The sequence below is a fragment of the Balaenoptera borealis genome, assembly GCF_965194805.1.
Source record: "Balaenoptera borealis genome assembly, chromosome: 4".
NCBI classification, from domain to species: Eukaryota; Metazoa; Chordata; class Mammalia; order Artiodactyla; family Balaenopteridae; genus Balaenoptera; species Balaenoptera borealis.
The window spans coordinates 12,506,504-12,526,908 of record NC_138861.1 but is presented as its reverse complement, the minus strand read 5'-3'; the positions used below and the strand labels follow the sequence as shown (position 1 = coordinate 12,526,908).

General features: G+C 33.6%; 1 protein-coding gene across 6 annotated transcripts in view; it reads right to left on the bottom strand.

Moving 5' to 3' along the window:
* The window catches only part of CCSER1 (coiled-coil serine rich protein 1), a 1,297,084-nt gene that overhangs the window by 172,071 nt on the left and 1,104,608 nt on the right, over positions 1 to 20,405 (bottom strand). The window contains exon 12 of one of the 6 annotated variants that reach the window (XM_082391656.1): positions 15,695 to 16,437. The exons of the other annotated variants lie outside the window; for them this stretch is intronic. Coding sequence (XP_082247782.1) covers positions 16,426 to 16,437 — 12 coding nt within the window. The 3' untranslated portion in view covers positions 15,695 to 16,425. Of the gene's footprint in view, positions 1 to 15,694; positions 16,438 to 20,405 lie in introns of those variants that run through there. 6 annotated transcript variants of the gene reach the window in all.

Below are 20,405 nucleotides of genomic sequence, written 5' to 3'. Positions count from 1 at the left end.
AACCACATTCACTTACGTAATGGTTACTTTCATATAATAATCACAAACTTACTTTACAGTAAGAGAAAACAGGTCAATAATACCTGCATAAAGTTCACAGAACCCAGTTAGTTGCCTTAGGCAATGTGTTAAAAAGCAGCAGGTTCCGTAAATAACTCATATTTATTTCAAGTGACAGGTCTCAGTCTCAATGGCTGAATTACTCTAGAAACTAATACATGGATCTGGGCGCAGCATAAAGAAGCGGGGGCATAATGGCAGAATAAAGAGCCAAGCAAACATTTATTCTTTGTATTTTCTCCTGTACCAAAATGACTGGCTACATTCCATAGCTGTTTATGACATTGGACAAAGCTTAGGATCTGTGAACCTGGAGTAAACTGAGTTGAGTTTTATAAAAGTGAAAACTTGAGACAGTCTTTAATTCCTTACGACCAAGTTGCCTACTTTGGAGAAGAGTAATCAGTCCAGCAGAGAATTTCTCTCTCCCCCTCATTTACTCACAACTTATTTGGCATTCCTTAAAGTCTCCAGCATCTTTTCATGAATATAAAACGAGTAAGATTCCTATGACACACAAAACACTCTGTTTTCACTTTTCCCCCTAGAACCCTGGATAAATTTGATAATCTCGGATATCCAGGACAAATTAGGTGGTCCACCTGTTGTGTTCATTCAGTCTGTGGACTCCTCAAATCCTTCAGTTGCCCCTGTTCTGATCAGGACTCCTCAGACCTACCTCAGCCCACAAATCTATCTTATTTCCATGAGAAGGCACTGCTGAGCAGCAGCTCTGCATGCTCTATTGGGTGCCATTTTGGAAAGTAGTTAAACCTACACTCTGTCTTCACTAGCAAGTAACACTTCTTCTGAGTTTGTCCTCTTGTAATGGCTACACTATTTTAATAGAGACAGCTCTATATAAGGGGCTGCATAAAGGTGTAATACAAAGTAGGCCACCAGCATCATGTTTTACCCCCTGTCTGTATTGGTTCTGGGAGACATTTTGTTGGTGTAACTGACCAGCAGTTAGAAGCTCAGTCTCACTGAGAGTGCCTGAGAGCAAGTGGTCTTCCTGAAGCTTCGCTGGTTAGATAAGCACACAAAGAAAACCAGGTTGAAAAATTTGACCAAAATGCATGGTCCATATCGTTTTGAAAGTTTTCTCTTATAAAAATGGGAAATACTGACTTAATCACAGATCAAGAGTATTAGGAAAGAAGTATCAGGGCCATACTTGCACTTATTCCTTTATAACCTGTATTTTTTAATAGCGCTATTGAATTTTAAAATATTTTTATCTCTTGATAGATACAACATGCTTAATTTATCACAGAGGGTATGAAGAAAATATAGGTCATTCATCAGAGTTTAATTTGCAAGGGAAAAATGCAGTGGGATTAAATCTATAATACAAAAAAAAGAAAAAGAGAGTTTAAGTAACAGAGCAGTAAGTCTAGATGCTTTTTAGTTGATGTGTTAGAAATGACTTTAATGATTGAATACTTCAGCTACTCTTTTAGATGTCATTAATTTTAGCTGCTGTTTCTTATTTTGCTTTTTGTTATGTAAAATAGATTTAAAACAAACACTCATTCCTATTACATTTGCAAACTTCCTTGAAATAACAAGACAAATGGTTTTCTATGAATGTGATCTAATTAATGATTCTAATGTTTGGTGCTATGAAATACCACTCTATTGCCACCTACCCCTAGTTCCAAAATGACCTTCACACATCCAATATTTAACTGCTGAGCTAATTTACAGCTGTCTAGGATACTGACTTAATAGAAAAATACTGAGTTACATTAAGTGCTTTGTCTTTTTTCCCTGAAAACCTTCACATCATTGTAAGGCTAATCTCTCAAAATCAAACTATGATAATAAATGTTCCTGAATTACTGGAAACAAGTAGACCAGATGGTCTCCCAGGTTTAGGATCACCTTATACTGAGGGACCGTATGATCTTAGAATGGAGATAGACTTTTTCTGAGGTCATCACCATTCAGTATCAGCTACTATACTAATCATGGATCATAAGAACCCCATTCAGCTTGCCTACAGACTCTTTCAGATCCAAGCAATTCGCAAGTGTATTGAAAGAAAAAGCAAAGGGAAAAAAAACCCAATGACACGCCATGTCAAGTTTCTAGTCAGCCTGCAAACCCTCATGTAGTTGACTTCTCCCTCAGCACCAGCTGTAACCCAATTAAATTCACAGTGCACAGGTGTTCACAAAAATGACTAACACAAAAGCATGCTTCCCTTTAGGGCTCTTAAAAATTAGAGTTCTTTAATTTCTATACACCTCCAAAACCAAAACCAAACAATAAAATATTGGGAAAAAAAGAAATTAGATACAGCAGGGGGAAAGCACACTCAGCATGAGCTATAACCCAATTAAGCTGAATAGCACTCAGGTGTTTGCAAGAGCACACTCAAAATTTTACCAACACAAATCAACCTTCTCTAACACCTCTTAAGACTGATGACAAATATCCATTTGTCTTAAGGTTACTTTTAGATGACAGTCTTCTGAATCTGGATTCTTAAAAGTAGATTTCATTGTAAAATATAGTGTAGTAAAAATAAATATAGATTTTTATTTAAATATTCCATCATGGGCACTAACATTTAAAAATACATGTTTTAGTTCAGCAAGAGCTACTCAATATAGGTTTTAATTTTTACTGATATTCTTTGAATTTCATGATACAGAAAATACTCCCCTTATTTATGAAAGGAATCCAAAAAATCTGGGGTGTCTTTCCTGATTTTGATTAATTATTTTAAACTCAAGACTTAACATGATAGAAAGACCTAGTTGAATAGGTTCCGATCAGGTTCCTATCGTGTTATTTAATGCATATTTAGCATATCAATAATATCAATACTCAGATACATTAGTCAGTTTCTTTTAATGTGAAAAATGCAAGGCTGTTAGCCCCATCCATGATTGAAATTTGCTGGGCAGAAATAGTTTTGTGCTCATTTTAATAGAAAACTGTAAATTCTTTACTCTCTTGATTTGCAAAGCGTGCTCTTAAATCAAGCAGCATCAACAAACCTGAGAAATTTTTAGACCTGCACTCTCTCTCTCCTCATCTCAGACCTGCTAAAATCAAATGCTGTGGGTGGAATCTAGCAATCTCTGTATTGCGCTAAACAAGCCCTCCAGGTGATTCTAATGCACCCTTATATTTGAGAACGACTGGTTTATTCTATGTCTGCCTCTTAATGCATCACAAAAATATGGCAAATTCCCATTTAGACTGTAGAAAAATAATAAACAAAAATCTCAGTTAAACAGAGTCAGGAGATCTGAAGGAGGAGCTTTCATGCCCTGCCACAGAGCAGAGCCCAAGAGGAAGAAGGACGATTTCTTCTTGCCTGGCAAGAGCTCAGCCAATGAGACTGTAACAACTCAGCCAATGAAAAGTCACTGTACTCCAGACTCTCAATTCCTTCAATGGACTCTTTCTTTATAAAAGCCCTCCCAACTTCTTTTCACCTCTCTAAGAGTTCTCTTTCCCTTGCTGTGTCAGGTCTCTGGGGGGAGGGGAGACCTGCATGGGGTTAACCATGGTTGCAGACCTCAAAATGTGAGGTTTTGCTAATCTCAAGTAAAGTCATTTTTGCTGGAGAATAACTGGCAATCTTTTTGTGTTAGGTCAACAATACCATGGTGACCTATGGAATAAATGGAAACATATCAGTTTATTACCATCTTTCCACCACCCTCCATACTGATGTCTATATAAACACATTATTTCTAAATTTCCAAAACTTTAACTACTAGCAAAAAAATATGCTTGCTTCATATAACTGTGTGAGGATGCAATAAAGCTAATATGACACTAAATAAAAAACTCAGAGATATTTATACAATTATTATTTGAAACATCCCTCTTACACCCAGAAATATGGATTGGTTATGTTATTCTCAATAGTTTCACCTTGAACTGGATTGTACAATGGATAGAAATCTTCATGAAAGTATTTGTATGATTCAATTTAATTTGAAGTTACTCCTCTTGTCCAAGTTCATATAGAAAAGAAGTAAATATCACAAAGAAACAAAAAGGAGAAAATTTTAATTTGTATAGTGAGTTTGTGTGTGTGTGTGTGTGTGTGCATGCATACATTTAATATTGCCAATTAGTTTGGGTAATTTAGCCCACTATATTTATTACCTCTGTATATTGCTAATCTTTAAACTAATCTTTAATAATACCCATAAATCATTACATAATTTTTGCACTCCTTTACAAAGTTGTACTATAATACAGGTAATTAGTAAGAAAATGATTCTGTGAGTGGTTAGAATGTTGCTATTGGTACTCAAATAACAAACACATTTCTGAGACTAAGTAAGGAACTAAGAGTGATAAAAAGACTATGTCTCCAAAGAACTAAATAATTATAAACACTAGAGAATATATACATGTATAAAGGAAAAATTCTTATTTGTTTTCAGAAAGTCAGTGATACCCCATTTTGGACCTCATCTTCTCATTTATTCATGAGAATTATATACAGAGTTTCTTCTGCATGCTGTTTTGTCATATAACACAGGTCATTTAGGTAGGAATTATATCAAGAAAAAATGTAAACTCCCATTCATTAATTTTAAAATGTTGTACAAACATATTTAAAATACTTTTATTTATAACGTAATATAGGCAAGGAATGTGAAATCAAACAAGTGTCATGCTTATTTATCATCTGGTACAATGTTGTTAATGATATATACCTTTAGGGAATAGTTTCAGAAATTTTTTTATGATAAACTACTAATAAATATGTTTTTATATCCAGGAAAACTTACTTAATCTAGAAATAAACTCCTGCAAACAAGCTAAACAGCTCTAGTCATCTCATTCTTTCCTTACTGATCTCTCTTTTTCATTAGGAGCTTTCTATAATAATTTGCCCCTTCCTAGAAAATGCAAACAATCTATCAAAATATAAATGATTAACAAGTATTCTAAGAAACTCTCCTTAACTTCTGGAGATTTATCATATGCAGACAGCATAAAATCACTGGTAAATCTTAACCAGATGACAACGTGGAAGGTGTAGGTGTACCCTTGCAAAGAAAATAAAAAGAGCACTATAAGTATTGAATAAATCCAATGAAAGCATTCTTATTACTACGTGTATATTGATTTCATATAATATATGTGAAATCATATGTAATATATACACATATACTAGTATAAGCCCAACCATATGTATATATGCAAAGACAACATATATCGTCACCAATATGCCAAAGAGAATCCACTTAATAGACACCACCATGCCTGATGCTGGGAATATAGGAATGAACCAAACAAATACATCTCCTGACTCTTGGAGCTTAGCATATGGACAGCATAAGTCATATACCAAGATTACTAATGTAGCAGATCACTCAAAACTAACTGATAAACCAATACAGTTTGAAAAGAAGTGCATAGTAAATATATGTAAACTGGTTTCCTTTGAACAAAGCAGAGTGAATGAAATAATGAATCCAATTCAGGAAACCATGAATGAAATAATGAATCCAATTCAGGAAACCATGAGATGTGCTTTGACAGCTAGAAGTTATTTGTTGTAACATGGGCAAGAACTTGCTTACTTTTCAATTCCCATATGAGGTAATCTCAGAAGCTTTAAATAAGTCTATGTAGAATAATAAGTTAGGATAAAAAGATTATATTAGCAGAATTTTGTAGATGGAATTTAGGAAATATACAAGATAATTTAAAAATACCTATATATAATATTATTTAATAAAAATTATTAATTTGAGCAGAAATCATAAATGTAATTAATGCTTTATCTTCCAAATTCTTAATTAGTGGGATAATCCTATCTTTATTTGGTGAAATGAAATTACTAGGCATCTTTCATGTTTATTTAATGGGAAAATAAATTTTATATAAATAATTAATTAAGTAATATAAATTGAAGTTAGTATTTATGTCATTGATAATGAACATGCTGATATATTGTTCAATGGCAAGAAAAAGTATAAATAAGTTAGCATCTATTTTTAGGTCCACCTTTAATTCACTGTTACCCTATAATTACCTTCTTGTCTTTTTGTTTTCTCAGGATAATGTCAGAGACATAATAGGCATAAAACTATTAACACTTTAATATTAGAAGTATAAGTTAGTTTCTAAAGTATGTTATTGTCCAAAATATTAATATTTCTATGGATATCAAGAAAGGAGAGAGCATAGATGTAATTATCTGAGAAAAAGATTATGCAAGGAATACTTTTTAAAATAAAGAATCTCTTAAAAATTCTTCACACATCTCTTTCAGTTTGCTGATACACAGAAACAGTTAAAAAGAGATGGTGTATTTTCCCACATTCACTTCTAATATCTACAGATATATGTTAACAGGAGTTGATGTGCCCTTTACTAAAAAAAAAGATGGGTAACACTGATATTTGATTTGAAATGCCTTATAAAAATCTGGGTGATCAGGTAGGGAAGAACTTAAAGAAGATGGAAGAACATTCAGAAAATAGTCATAAGGTGAAGGTGTACCACACAAGAAGAAAATAAATATGATTTAAAATATAACCAGGATGAAATTATTAAATATGGGTGTGATCAGTATACCTCTTCTAACTAATAGAAGGCTAGAAGATTGTTAAAGAGAAAAGGGATGGATAAAGAAGACGTGGTACATATATACAATGGAATATTACTCAGTCATAAAAAAGAATGAAATAGTGCCATTTGCAGCAACATGGATGGACCTAGAGATTGTCATACTGAATTAAGTCAGACAGAGAAAGACAAATATTATATGCTATCGCTTATATGTGGAATCTAAAAAATGGTACAAATGAACTTATTTACAAAACAGAAATAGATTCACAGATGTAGAAAACAAACTTATGATTACCAAGGAGGAATGGGGTGGGGGGATGAATTGGGAGATTGGGATTGACTTATACACACCACTATATATAAAATAGATAACTAATAAGGACCTACTGTATAGCACAGGGAACTCTACTCAATACTTTGTAATGACCTATATGGGAAAAGAATCTAAAAAAGGGTGGATATATGTATATGTATAACTGATTCACTTAGCTGTACAGCAGAAACCAACACAACACTGTAAATCAAGTATACTCGAATAAAATTTTTAAAAAATGTTAAAATATTAAAAATGTCAAAAATTAGTTTAAAGTTTATTTAAATTAGTTTAAATAAAGTCAGTTTTTGTCTGACAGGTGGCAGACAAAAAAAAAGAGTAAAGTTAATGCAAATGAAATAAGTTATTTTATAGTATGGATAGTTCACTTATATGTTTGATATTTATAAACTTATTTTAGTTTTTTTTTCTCTTACCAGGATCAAAAGATATATGTTATTGATTAATTACCAAAGATTTAAGGACATACAGGAATTTAACACATATTTAAATATAAGTGCACGGCTTTAAAATAGCACGTTTAAATTTATGTCATTGCTTCGTAACTGATATAGAATATTGTGCTGCGTATTCTAACTCATTATGGTAACGCTTTTGCTGTTATTATCATATGCAGCACAACTAGAATTAGAAGAATGTGCATCATATAAATCTCTGCATGTATGTTGGTAATGTTTACCATTGCTTAAAAGAAGAAATCCATTGCTCTCCCTATTTAATCATGTACTTCATTTCAATTCCCCCAAACATCATCAGATCTCTGCTGTATAGGTGTTCGCTAAAGTGAATTCTAGACACACAGATTCAATCATCACTATGAGATGAGAATTTTTAGTAATATGTTTGAACAGCCTTTCTGAGAGCACAAAAATTTATGGAGGGACTACTACATTGTTTCAACAATCATCTTATGCATGCACACACAAAGTGGTTCTTGCATTATTTATGGAAGCAGTTTGTTTGCAGATACCTACATTTATTCACTTTTAAAGTTGTGGGTACAGGCAAACAAACATAGAGAAGAGGATTTTCTCAAGAGAGAATTTCTTAAGAGGTATTTCTTTTTAAGCATTGGAGAAGTGGCACCATTTCTTTAAAAGTGTACTTCAAACACACTGTTTACCAAAGCAATTTTGTACAGATAAAATCTATCCATTTTAACATTTATTCAAATACAATGTATCATTAATTAGGAATTTAATAAAATATATAGTGAAATTAAGAAAATGTTTACCATTTGACTTCTGTTTGGAGAATTACTTTTAATAACCTTTGAACTGTAATTTAACATAAATATAAACATAGTTCTACCATTAACATATATTTATTGAATATCTACTATAGCATGAACTCTAATCTCAGTCCACAGATGAAGAGAGGTTCAAATACATTCACTAAACTCAATTTACAACTATATGAAGAAGTAAACTAAAAGAATTATAAAAAATACAACAATACCATGTGATTGCAAGAGATACATAGGGCTATAGAGAGAAAGAAATGACCACTAAGAAGAGATAATCCTTGAAATAAAGGTAGAAGGTTAAAAATTAACTGGAGAAGGGAGATGACTCCAGGCATAACAAACAGTAGGAATGAAGGCATAAGTGAGAAATCAATAGACATGTGCATTGAGGAATGAGTAGAAGAGTTCTAGGTGAAAAATTGGTATTTAGGGGTAGTGGATGATGCAGTCTTTTGAGCAGAGAATATAGCATATGGCATTTTTTGAAGATTAAACTAACAGGGTTCTATTGACTGAATATTCAATGGGGAGGGTGGGTAGTAAGTGAGGAACAATAGTTGGGGGAAGAAACAGGAGGTTGTTAGAATACTTCAGGAATAAAAGGGCCTGGACTAAGGTAAAAGCTGAGGGGAGGAATGAATGGGTGAAGAGGTCTTCTGCAAGTAGGATCCGAGGACTTTCAAGTCTGACTCAACTTGAGAGAGAGAACATTCAAAGATAACACAGAGTCTAAGAAGGTAACCAAAATAATATAGCTGCAGAGATGACACCAGGGCTCAATAAGTCCACATTAAGTTGAGACAGTTTTAACGGATTTGGAATCTTTAAATGAGTCACAATGTATCTCAGACTCTATCCTTTCTGTTTGAAATAAGTATAAATCTCATCCATTTATTCAGATCATTCAATACTAATATTGACGTGGATTCTATTATGTGCCAGGAAAACCTTAGGCTCTGAGAATACAAAGATTATAAAACATAGCATTTGCTTTCATAGAGTTTATAGAATAGTGACAGAACAGAGATATTAGCAAATACTTATATCACAATAAATTGTCTAATAGAAATATATGGAAAGTCCTATGGGAATCTGTTCACTGAAGGAGCCTAGAAGCATATATGTATTTATACATATGTATATACTTGTGTATTTGTGTACACATAATCACAAACATATACATATATACCATATATGTATGATAACTTTAATACCAATGTATTTCATGGGGTCTTTCCTTGCCTTTCCCCATTTTCTATTTGTATCTCTTTTCTTCCAAAAATACACATAAAATAATCTCAGAATTTCAGTATGGCTTCACCAAAACAACTAATATAAGCGAATCCCCTAAAAAAGCTTTTTATGTACTACTCCCTCACTCCATGGGATAAAAGGGCATATAGTCAAAGCCAAAGTCACAAGTTACTTGAATTAAGGTTTTCTTTTTAAAAAATTGTTCTCCTTCAGCTTGCTTATGTTATTCATACGAATAAAATTGTGTTTGTGTATATTTGCTTTCAGTTTTAGGATGTTTTTATTTCCTGTCTTTCTTTATATAGCCATTTATTCAGATCATTAAATTCATTTTTGAATATATAGAACATTAACCTCCATCTAAAAGTCAAAACTATACAGAAAAGTATACTCAGAGAAGTATCACTCCCTCCCCTATTCCTCCTACTCCGTATTTCATCCACTTGTATTGGCTTAGCCTTCACCCTGTTTCTTCTTATTCAAATAAGCAGATATAGTTGGCCCTCCTTTTCTACAGGCTCCACATCCACGGATTCAACCAACAGCAGATTGAAAATATTTGGAAAAAAAAATGTAACTTTCCAGAAAGTTCCAAAAAAACAAAACTTGAATTTGTTGAATGCAGGCAACTATTTACATAGCATGTACATTGTATTTGCAACTATTTACATTGTATTAAGTATTATAGGTAATCTAGAGATGATTTAAAGTATTAGGGAGGAAGTGCTTAGGTCATATGCAAATACTACACCATTTTATATAAGGGACTTGAGCATTCTTGAATTCTGGTATCCAAATGGGGAACCAATCCCCTGCAGATACCAAGGAATGACTGTATGTGTGTATTTATTTAATTCCTCTTTTTTTTTTTTTAAGTTAAAACTTAATATATATTTTCTCTTGGCACTTTGCTTTTTCACTTAACGTTATCTCTTGGAAAATTACCCCATATCAGTTCATAGATATCTTTCTCATTCTTTTTTACAGATGCATAAAGCTCCATTTTATGTATTTATCATAGAGTATTCAACTAATCACCTAAGTTTGGATGTTTTAGTAATTTCCAATATTTTACAACTATGACTAATGCTTCAGTGAAAAACCCTGTGTATATATATTTTTGTAGTATTGGGTATGTATCTTCAGGATATACTCCAAGAATTAGGATTTCTGGGTTGGAAGATAAATGCCCAAGTAGTTTTCTTAGATATGGCCAAATGGTTCCATATGGTTTTACCAACTGGAATGTATGAGAATGCCTGTTTACCCACAATTTTGCCAACAGAGTGTATTTTTAAATTTTTGAAATTTTGCCAATATCATGGGTATTTCAGTGTAGTTTTACTTTTTACTGCTCTTATTATGAATAAAGATGTATATCTTTTCACATATTTCAGAGCCATTTAGGGAAATCTTCTATTTATATCTTTTGTAACTATTTTCTCCCAATTTTTGTCTTTTGACATTACTTTGGGTGCTTTTGTCATGCAGAAGTTTTTATTTCTATCTAGTGAAATTTAGCTATCTTTAATTTTCTTGTGTCTGAATATTGAATCAATTTAGAAAGCATTTCCTTACACCCAGCTTACATAGGAATATGCCCTTGTTTTTTTTTAAATTTTTTTAAAATTTTTTTAACATCTTTATTGGAGTATAATTGCTTTACAATGGTGTGTTAGTTTCTGCTTTATAACAAAGTGAATCAGTTATACATATACATATGTTCCCATATCTCTTCCCTCTTGCATCTCCCTCCCTCCCACCCTCCCTATCCCACCCCTCTAGGTGGTTACAAAGCACCGAGCTGATCTCCCTGTGCTATGTGGCTGCTTCCCACTAGCTATCTATTGTACATTTGGTAGTGTATATATGTCCATGCCACTCTCTTACCCTGTCACATCTCACCCCTCCCCCTCCCCACATCCTCAAGTCCATCCTCTAGTAGGTCTGTGTCTTTATTCCCGTCTTGCCACTAGGTTCTTCATGACCTTTTTTTTTTTTTTTTTTCCTTAGATTCCATATATATGTGTTAGCATACTGTATTTGTTTTTCTCTTTCTGACTTACTTCACTCTGTATGACAGACTCTAACTCCATCCACCTCACTAATGCCCTTGTTGTTTTCTAGAAGTTATAATTTCATTGTTTACATTTAGTTCTCTGAATCATTTTGAGTTTATATTTGTATATGGTGTGAGGAATGTTATCTAATTTTATCTTACACCAAATGATAATCTGTTATCCTAATAGCATTTTTTCAAAAAAAGTACTTTTGATTATTTCAAATCATTTCAGAAATACATTTGAAAAACATAACTTGATATCATATTACATTTTAATCACATGAAATATATAATAGAAACATTTATTGGTGTGTTTCTTTAAAGATTTAAATTGTTTCCTCAATTAGAGGAAGAAGTTACTTTAACAGTTTTCCAAAAAGTAGAATAAGTTGCCTGCAATACATTTCCACCAACCATGGCTTCACTCAGCCAAACTACAAATATTTTTATAGACCTAGGTGTTATGTTTTCCAACCTCCAGTAAAGCTCCAATTTACTATCATTTATTTACAATGATTCCTTGGGATCCTCTCCCACAAAAGAGGACTAAATTAGCCAGCAATATTTAGGGCAAATATCCATTATATGGCAGCTGGAACTTGAACAAAAAATTTTACTTCAGCTACAGCAGGTAGAACAGGAATAGATTACCCACTGTGAGCCAAAGCTGGTTCTTTAACAAAAACTGCACGTTTCTTCACCCACCCTCCATAATCTTCCTACAGCAGTTTGGGGATTTTAAAATTGGGTCTAATACTGAGATCCATTACAGGCATATCTGTGATTTATAAAAGTGAAAATCACCCTGCATGGTGCCTAATAGTTGTCCCTCAAGATGGCAACAATTTCCTACAATGTAACAAAAAGAAATACTCAGGCTCCTTTATCTTCTCTTTATGTATTTTAATCTTGTCTCCCACCTTCAAATATGAACATATAAGTATAATGGGGATTAGCAAACTTTCTTCTATACAGAACAAGATAGTAAATGTTTTAGGCTTTGCAAGCCATAAGGTTTCTGTCTTAACTCAACTCTGCAGTTGTAGCACAAAAGCAGCTGTAGTTAGTTCTAAAAGATAAAACTGAAGTGTTTGTCTTGAGCCCTTTAAAGTTTCACTATTATTTACATCATAGAATAGTTCCAGTGAAATTTAATTTATTGAAATAGAATAATAAATTCAAAGAATCTGCTCTAATGGTGAGGTGCTTGCTTAAAAGGAGTAATGTCTGGGTAGGTACAAATAAACACCTCATATTTGGTATCAAATTTTTTAATCTGCTAAATTTAACCTTCAGGTCTCCCTGAAAAAAAACTTGAGATTACATTAAGAGAAACAGGGAAAAAATAGAGAGAGAGAAATAATTAGAGAAGCTTGAAGAATTAACTAGTGGGATACCTTAGATTAAGAATGTTTTTATAAAGCTCAACACACAATTACCATCTAATTGGACAATGCACTCATACACAGTAAGTGAATATTCTTTATCATTTGTAACAGAGCTAAATGTTTGGGCACTGGGAAGAGGTGGCTTACAACATTTTCTTCCCTATATGCCACACACACACAGAAATCCTATTTTTTCCAATATGAACTTATATAAAGTTCCAAACAGCAAATAATAAAAATCTTAAGCAAAAGTACAAAAGGCTTCAACGTTTGTGCCCGCAGGCCAGCAAGGCAAACTTGTACTTTCCCCAGTTGTCTTTCCCAAACTTTAATGTAATTATTTTTACTTCACCTGAGGATTCAAATCCTGCTTCATTAATATACTAGAACCCCATGTAATAGGAAAAATTTTTGTAAATATTCAGCATTCCATGGCTTCATATTGACAAATGGCCTTACTATTGTACTTCATAATCATGCCTGCAGTGGTTTCTCTCATTCAGAGTATACAGGTTCAATTTTAGATATTGCTATTCATGAGAAGCCATTCTCTTCCATGCAGAGGACTTAATAAATTATCTCCTTTATCTGTTTTCATTATGTTTATTGGACCTTTGAGGGAAACTAAATGAACTTAAATATAGTTTTTGAATGTTAGCCATATAAGAGGTAACTCCTATAAGCTTTTGCATGATTGCTGATTCTGTTGATACCACAGGATACCTATTTTGAGAATTAAACTATTAATAATAAATTAAAAACAAATTTTAAAAAGAGCAATGAAATTGAGAAAGAGGAAAGGAGATACAGTATCAGAAGAAAAATTATATTTGCCATGTATTACTAGAAAAGGTAAAAGAAGCTAAATCAAACTGTACCTGGATCTTGGAACTAACTCTATTTTTGTCTATAGTGAGATGGGCTTATATGATATGGGTAATTGGAAGACAGATAAATCAGGATGTTCTGCTGATTATGGTAGCATGAGGTTATCCTACCTGTGGTTAAAATTGTATACACTGTGTATTTTAGAATATTAGAAGAACAAACCTCTAGTACATGGTGGTTATCATATTTCCAAGTTTAAGTAGTGTGATAAGAAAGGATGGTAAAGCTTGTTTTGTAGAAGCACCAAGTTCTTGACATATATAGGGACTTGGTTATACTTTTAATCAATGACGCAATTAATCAAAAGCTATACAGACACATAGATACCTATAGAACATGTTCAAGGTAATTTTAAATGTATTATCCCTTTTTACAAACATTTTGGTTTATTGTAGAAAACTTACAAATAAGCCTGCATTGCTTTGAGGGCAAAAGCACAACTCATCCTTATATTGTGGAATTCTGAATGTTTCTGAAGCTTGTCCTGCTCTTCTTATGTCCCCCCCGCCCCCGCCTCTTCTTTTAAAAACTCTTGTGATCAGAATGAGTAGCCTTAGCCATTAGGGTATTAAGTTTTATGGTGCTGGTCACGGGTAGAAGAGATTTCTTCTTTCGTGTACAGAAGAGATCACATAGTCTGAGACTGACAGTGTGTTTTGATTTATGAGATTGTAAATTGCTTGGAACTAGAGATTGTCCAGAACGGAAATTATTAACTCTGTTACACCAGTATAAGAAATGATACATTTGGGTTTGGTATGGCTTGAGCTTTGGTTCCTATATTTCTCAATTACATTTTCTGGTCTGCTTTAGAACATGATTCAAGTAAAATATACATTTTACTTCATGCTAATTCCTTGAACGTTAGAGATTTGTGTATTATCTATCAAATGTTATTTAATGAAATATTCAATAACTAGAAAATAGGTTTTCTCAGCCAAAATTTATAAATATGGACATATTCTGTAGTGGAATTTGGACAGTTAACATTTTCTATCCCAAATTCATTAGCCTTTTTAACAGGCATTTACAGAGCACATGGTCTACACAGTTATGGAATTAAACAACTTAGTATCAATTTTAAGAAATCACAATAATTATAATACATTTTGAAGTAATAGTTTAGTAATCCAAAATTCAAAAGCTACTGATTGAGACAATATGAGGTACTTTTGATCTGGATAATGTCTAATTGAAAGGGTTTGTCTAACTGATGATTAATCTTCCATCTATTCATTAAATTATTAACTCTTAAAACAATTGTTAACAAACTACTTTGTGGAAGATACACCGGAAAAAGAAATTTAAAGAACTTCAAGGAACTTAAAACCTGAAACTATTATTCTGGAGACAATGATAGCAAAAAGAGGAATTGCTCAAAAATTTCTACAGATTGCAAAAATGAAGATTTATATTATTCCACTTTGGTGTAGTAACAAATAACCCCCAAATCTCAGTGACTTAACAATAGCAAGTGTTTCTCTCATATTACATGTCTGCTGCATCTCCGATCTAATCTCCGATCTCTGATCTTGTTCTATTCCCCAGGCTGAAGGAGCACTCCTCTTTGGGATATGCCATTTTCATGGCACAGGGAAAAAAGCAAAATAACTGGCAGAACCTAGCAATGCCCATTAACCTTCGGCTGAGATGTGACATAAATTATATCCACTCACATTCCATTGGCCAAAATGGATTACCGAGCCTAAGCCAAAGTCACGTGGCAATGAAAGGGGATTTAGAACGCTCTTACATGAAAGAGAGAGGATTGCTGGAAACAATAAAGCAATCTATCGCAGAGGAATTCTGTGTTTTCCCACTATGGTAGGATTTAGGAGTCATCTCCTTATCCTCAGCACCTCTTCATGTTTTATGGTAGGATTTAGGAGTCATCTCCTTATCCTCAGCACCTCTTCATGTTTCTTTTTCATTTCTAGTTGACTCCATATTTGTATTGTATTGACAAGTTGGCTAGACCCCCAACAGAGTAAACACATTAATTCTGAAATAGGAACCAATTTTACACTTTATGCAAGGAAAAAAATTTGTGAGCTTTATAGTCATTCTCTTTTTCTTTTTTCTCTCTAGTATAAGACCAATTAAAGTAATGAAATCACTACTAAATGAAAATATTTTAAATGCAAGTGCTTGATCAGTAAAAGTATATTGCAATAATGAAGCCTGGAGACAACGGGGGAGGTGAATTAAGTTCCCCCCACCAAAATGAATCATGATGAAAGCTGTTCATATAACATAGATCTTACATGTTCTGAAAAGGGAAACAACTAAAATGTATGCTTTTAAACAGTAAAAAAAAGTGTGTAAATCTGCCAAGAATTCCAGAAGCAATATGAAGCTGGTAAAGGAAAATAGAAAAGAAAAAATATACTACATATTTAACAAGTCTGTTGTTTTGAACATTATGGTCTTCCTGCTGTTATATTTGCTAAGGGGCATAGAACTATTATTAAGTAGGAGCCAAAAATCACAGTGTAGACCAAATGGAGCATATTACTGTGAGTAAATATTTGAAAACATTGAATTTAATATTAGCTGCTAATGAACAAGAACAAACCTCAGTGTAAGTTATGGGTCTGACCACATGCTTGACATAAGAATTCTAGTTATCTCATCTGGCATCCTAGGGAGAAAATAGAAGGGAATGACAACAATGAAACAAAATTACTTCATACAAGCTAAGAAATTATTTCCCTAAGATTCATCTACCCATGGAAAAATATTATCATTATTTTTACCATTATCCACACAAGAAAATTGTACATACTGCATTTATTCCCATATAGTTTATATAATAACAGAAGCTAAGAATAAATGCCATCCAAACTAACCAAATAAGGAAGACATGTTGACTATTCAAAACATTTCCTGAAATCACGCTAGACTTACCAGGGCTTGCTTTAGAATGTTTGCCATTCACAGAGCTCTTTATAAAATATTCATAACTACTACTTAAGAACCAGTTCCAAAAGATGTTCCACGGATAATAGGTGGGTTAGATGGAGGTCATGGGATTCAAAGACATCCAACACACGAGGGAACCAATAACCAATTTTTCGCTAACTGATATAGTATATATTTATTCATTTAGTTGTTTGTTTTCTGCATCTCACCACTAGAATATAAGGCCCATGAGAGCTGAAAATTTGTCTAAAGAAGTACTTAGCTCATAGTGAGGTGCTCAATAAATATTTTTAAATGATGCATGAATGAATGCTGGTCTTCACAGCAAGAATGCTTCAGGTCCTTCAAACCCATGTTCCAAAGCTGCATTAATCAGTGTCCTTATATACATCACTCTTACCTGTTAATATGTTCCTCATTCTCTATTTTTTGCCTCTGTTAGTAAATCTGCCACTCTCTTAAATCTCCATGGAAACATACTCCATCTCTGTCATACCCTACATCTTTTTAGTTCTCCAGTTCTGTTGATTCTTCCTCCACAATGTCTCCCAGATCTTTCTTAATTTTATCCATTCCCATTTCTGCTATGCTAGTGAAGACTTTGATCATCTGTCACTTCAGCAATAATCTTTCTCTATCAAAAATTTTTAAAATTAATTTAACTACATTTAAAAGTTTCTGTGGATGTTGCTTGCTGTAATCTCCCATACCTACCGTCCATTTTTCTTTCTGCACCAGGAAGTTTCTTCCTACAGCAAAATTCACATCATGTCACCCTTTCTAATTATTTGTGCTAGACCATAAAAGATATCAAAACTCCCTTAAACTTTTAAGATTTAATGAATCTCTTAATATATATTTGGTTAAATTAATAAGAATGAATAAGCAATTTCCTCATTAAGCTAACAAAATGTACCTGTAAAATATTAGTTCCCTGCCTAGTGTCTACTAGACTGTCCCCCTTCTCCATGATAAGTTTTGGTGTCATCTGTCTGGATTTTGCTCTTCTAGACCTTGCTTAAATACCAAACTTCTTGAGAAAATTAAGAGCATCTCATCAACTCCAACCTTAGCTTTTCATCTTAAATTAATCCACATAATCCCACTGTCTAAGTCAGTCTTCTTGGCGTATTCAAAATTCCCAGCTCACGGACTTCCCTGGTGGTGCAGTGGTTAAGAATCCACCTGCCAGTGCAGAGGACATGGGTTTGATCCCTGGTCCGGGATGATCCCACATGCCACGGAGCAACTAAGCCTGTGTACTGCAACTACTGAGGTCGCGTGCTGCAACTACTGAAGCCCGTGCACCTAGAGCCTGCACTCCACAACAAGAGAGGCCACCGCAATGAGAAGCCCGTGCACCGCAAACAAGAGTGGCCCCTGCTCACTGCAACTAGAGAAAGCCTGTGCAGCAACAAAGACCCAATGCAGGGAAAAAAATAAATTAAAAAAGAAGAAAAAATTCCTAGCTCATATGTAACTCCTCTATCCTATTAGACAGGATTTCCAACTACAGGTAACAGAAGATGAGCTCAACGTAGCTTTCAACAGACAGGAATTTGTTGATTTATATAAATGAGATGCCCAATGGACAAAAAAAGCTAGAAACAGTGTGATAAAAATTAACATTTTCTCTTGCTCCCTCCCTTCTTTTCTCTCTCCCTCTCTCCCTTGCTCTCTCTCCCTGTCTTTCTCTCTTCATCTAGGCTTGTGTTGTAACCCTTTCTTCCAAATCAGTCACTACAGCCATGGCCCTCTCATTGGCTGAGCCTGAGTTATGGTGTCTATTCCTGGAGCCCAGGGGTAGAGGAAGCCCTGTCCAAAACTCAGGGATCTGGGATTAGTGAAGAAATGGATCTTCTGCCAGAAGAGTGTAGCTTGGTGGTAACAAATTGCATATGTCTACTATGTTCATTAAACCTGAATGGTTGTCTGACATCCTTTTTTTTTTTTTTTTTTTTTGCACAGTTATATAGACCATAATTTAATTTACTTATTTATTTGTGTTGCTTGAAGGTTGGTCTCTAAACAATTCCTGTTTTTACCCTCAGCACATAACACATTGAATAGCTTTGAAAAGAGTTATCTTAAGGTATACTGAGTATAAATAATTTAAAAATAATGTTTTATATTATTTTATACACATTTACTCATTTGTTTATCAGAACAAATCTGGAAGAAAAATGGCACGGTATGCTCATTTTTCAGACTCAGCATAAAGAAGTGTCTTTCTCACACATCAAATATATAGCATAGCCAGCTGTAAAACTCAGAGTTCCACAGCAATCAGAGAAGAAAAAGAAATAAAAGGAATCCAAATAAAAGGAATCCAAACAAGAAGTTAAACTGTCACTGTTTGCAGATGACATAATACTATACATAGAAAATCCTAAAGATGCTACCAGAACACCACCAGAGCTCATCAATGAATTTGGTAAAGTTGCAGGTTACAAAATTAATACACAGAAAGCTGTTGCATTTCTATACACTAACAATGAAAAGTCAGAAAGAGAAATTCAAGAAACAATCCCATATACCATCGCATCAAAAAGAATAAAATATCTAGGAATAAACCTACCTAAGGAGACAAAAGACCTGTACTCTGAAAACTATAAGATGCTCATGAAAGAAACTGAAGACAATACAAACAGATGGAAAGATATACCATGTTCTTGGATTGGAAGAATCAATATTGTCAAAATGACTATACTACGAAAGGCAATCTACAGATTCAATGCAATCCCTATCAAATTACCAATGGCACTTTTCATAGAACTAGAACAAAAAAACGTAAAATTTGTACGGAGACAAAAAGACCCTGAATAGCCAAGGCAATCTTCAGAAAGAAAAATGGAGCTGGAGGAATTAGGCTCCCTGACTTCAGACTATACTACAAAGCTATAGTCATCAAAACAGTATGGTACTGGCACAAAAATAGAAATATAGATTAATGGAACAGGATACAAAGCCCAGAAATAAACCCATGCACTTATGTTCAATTAATCTACAAAAAAAGAGGCAAGACTATGCAATGGAGGAAAGACAGTTTCTTCAAAAACTGTGCTGGGAAAACTGGACAGCTACATGTAAAAAAATGAAATTAGAACTTTCTTTAATACCATACACAAAAATAAACTCAAAATGGATTAAAGACCTAAGTGTGAGACCAGACACTATAAAACTCTTAGTGGAAAACACAGGCAGAACACTCTCTGACATAAATCACCGCAATATCTTTTTCAATCCATCTCCCAGAGTAATGGGAATAAAAACAAAAATAAACAAATGGGACCTAATTAAACTCAAAAGCTTTTGCACAGCAAAGGAAACCATAAACAAAACAAAAAGACAATCCACAGGATGGGAGAAAATGTTTGCAAATGATGTGACCAACAAGAGATTAGTCTCCAAAATCTACAAACAGCTCATGCAGCTTAATATCATCAAAACAAACAACACAATCAAAGAGTGGGCAGAAGACCTAAATAGACATTTTTCCAAAGAAGACATACAGATGGCCAAGAGGCACATGAAAAGATGTTCAACACCGTTAATTATTAGAGAAATGAAAATCAAAACTACAATGAGATATAACCTCACACCAGTCAGAATGGTTATCATCAAAAAAATCCAGAAACAATAAATGCTGGAGAGGGTGTGGAGAGAAGGGAACCCTCTTACACTGTT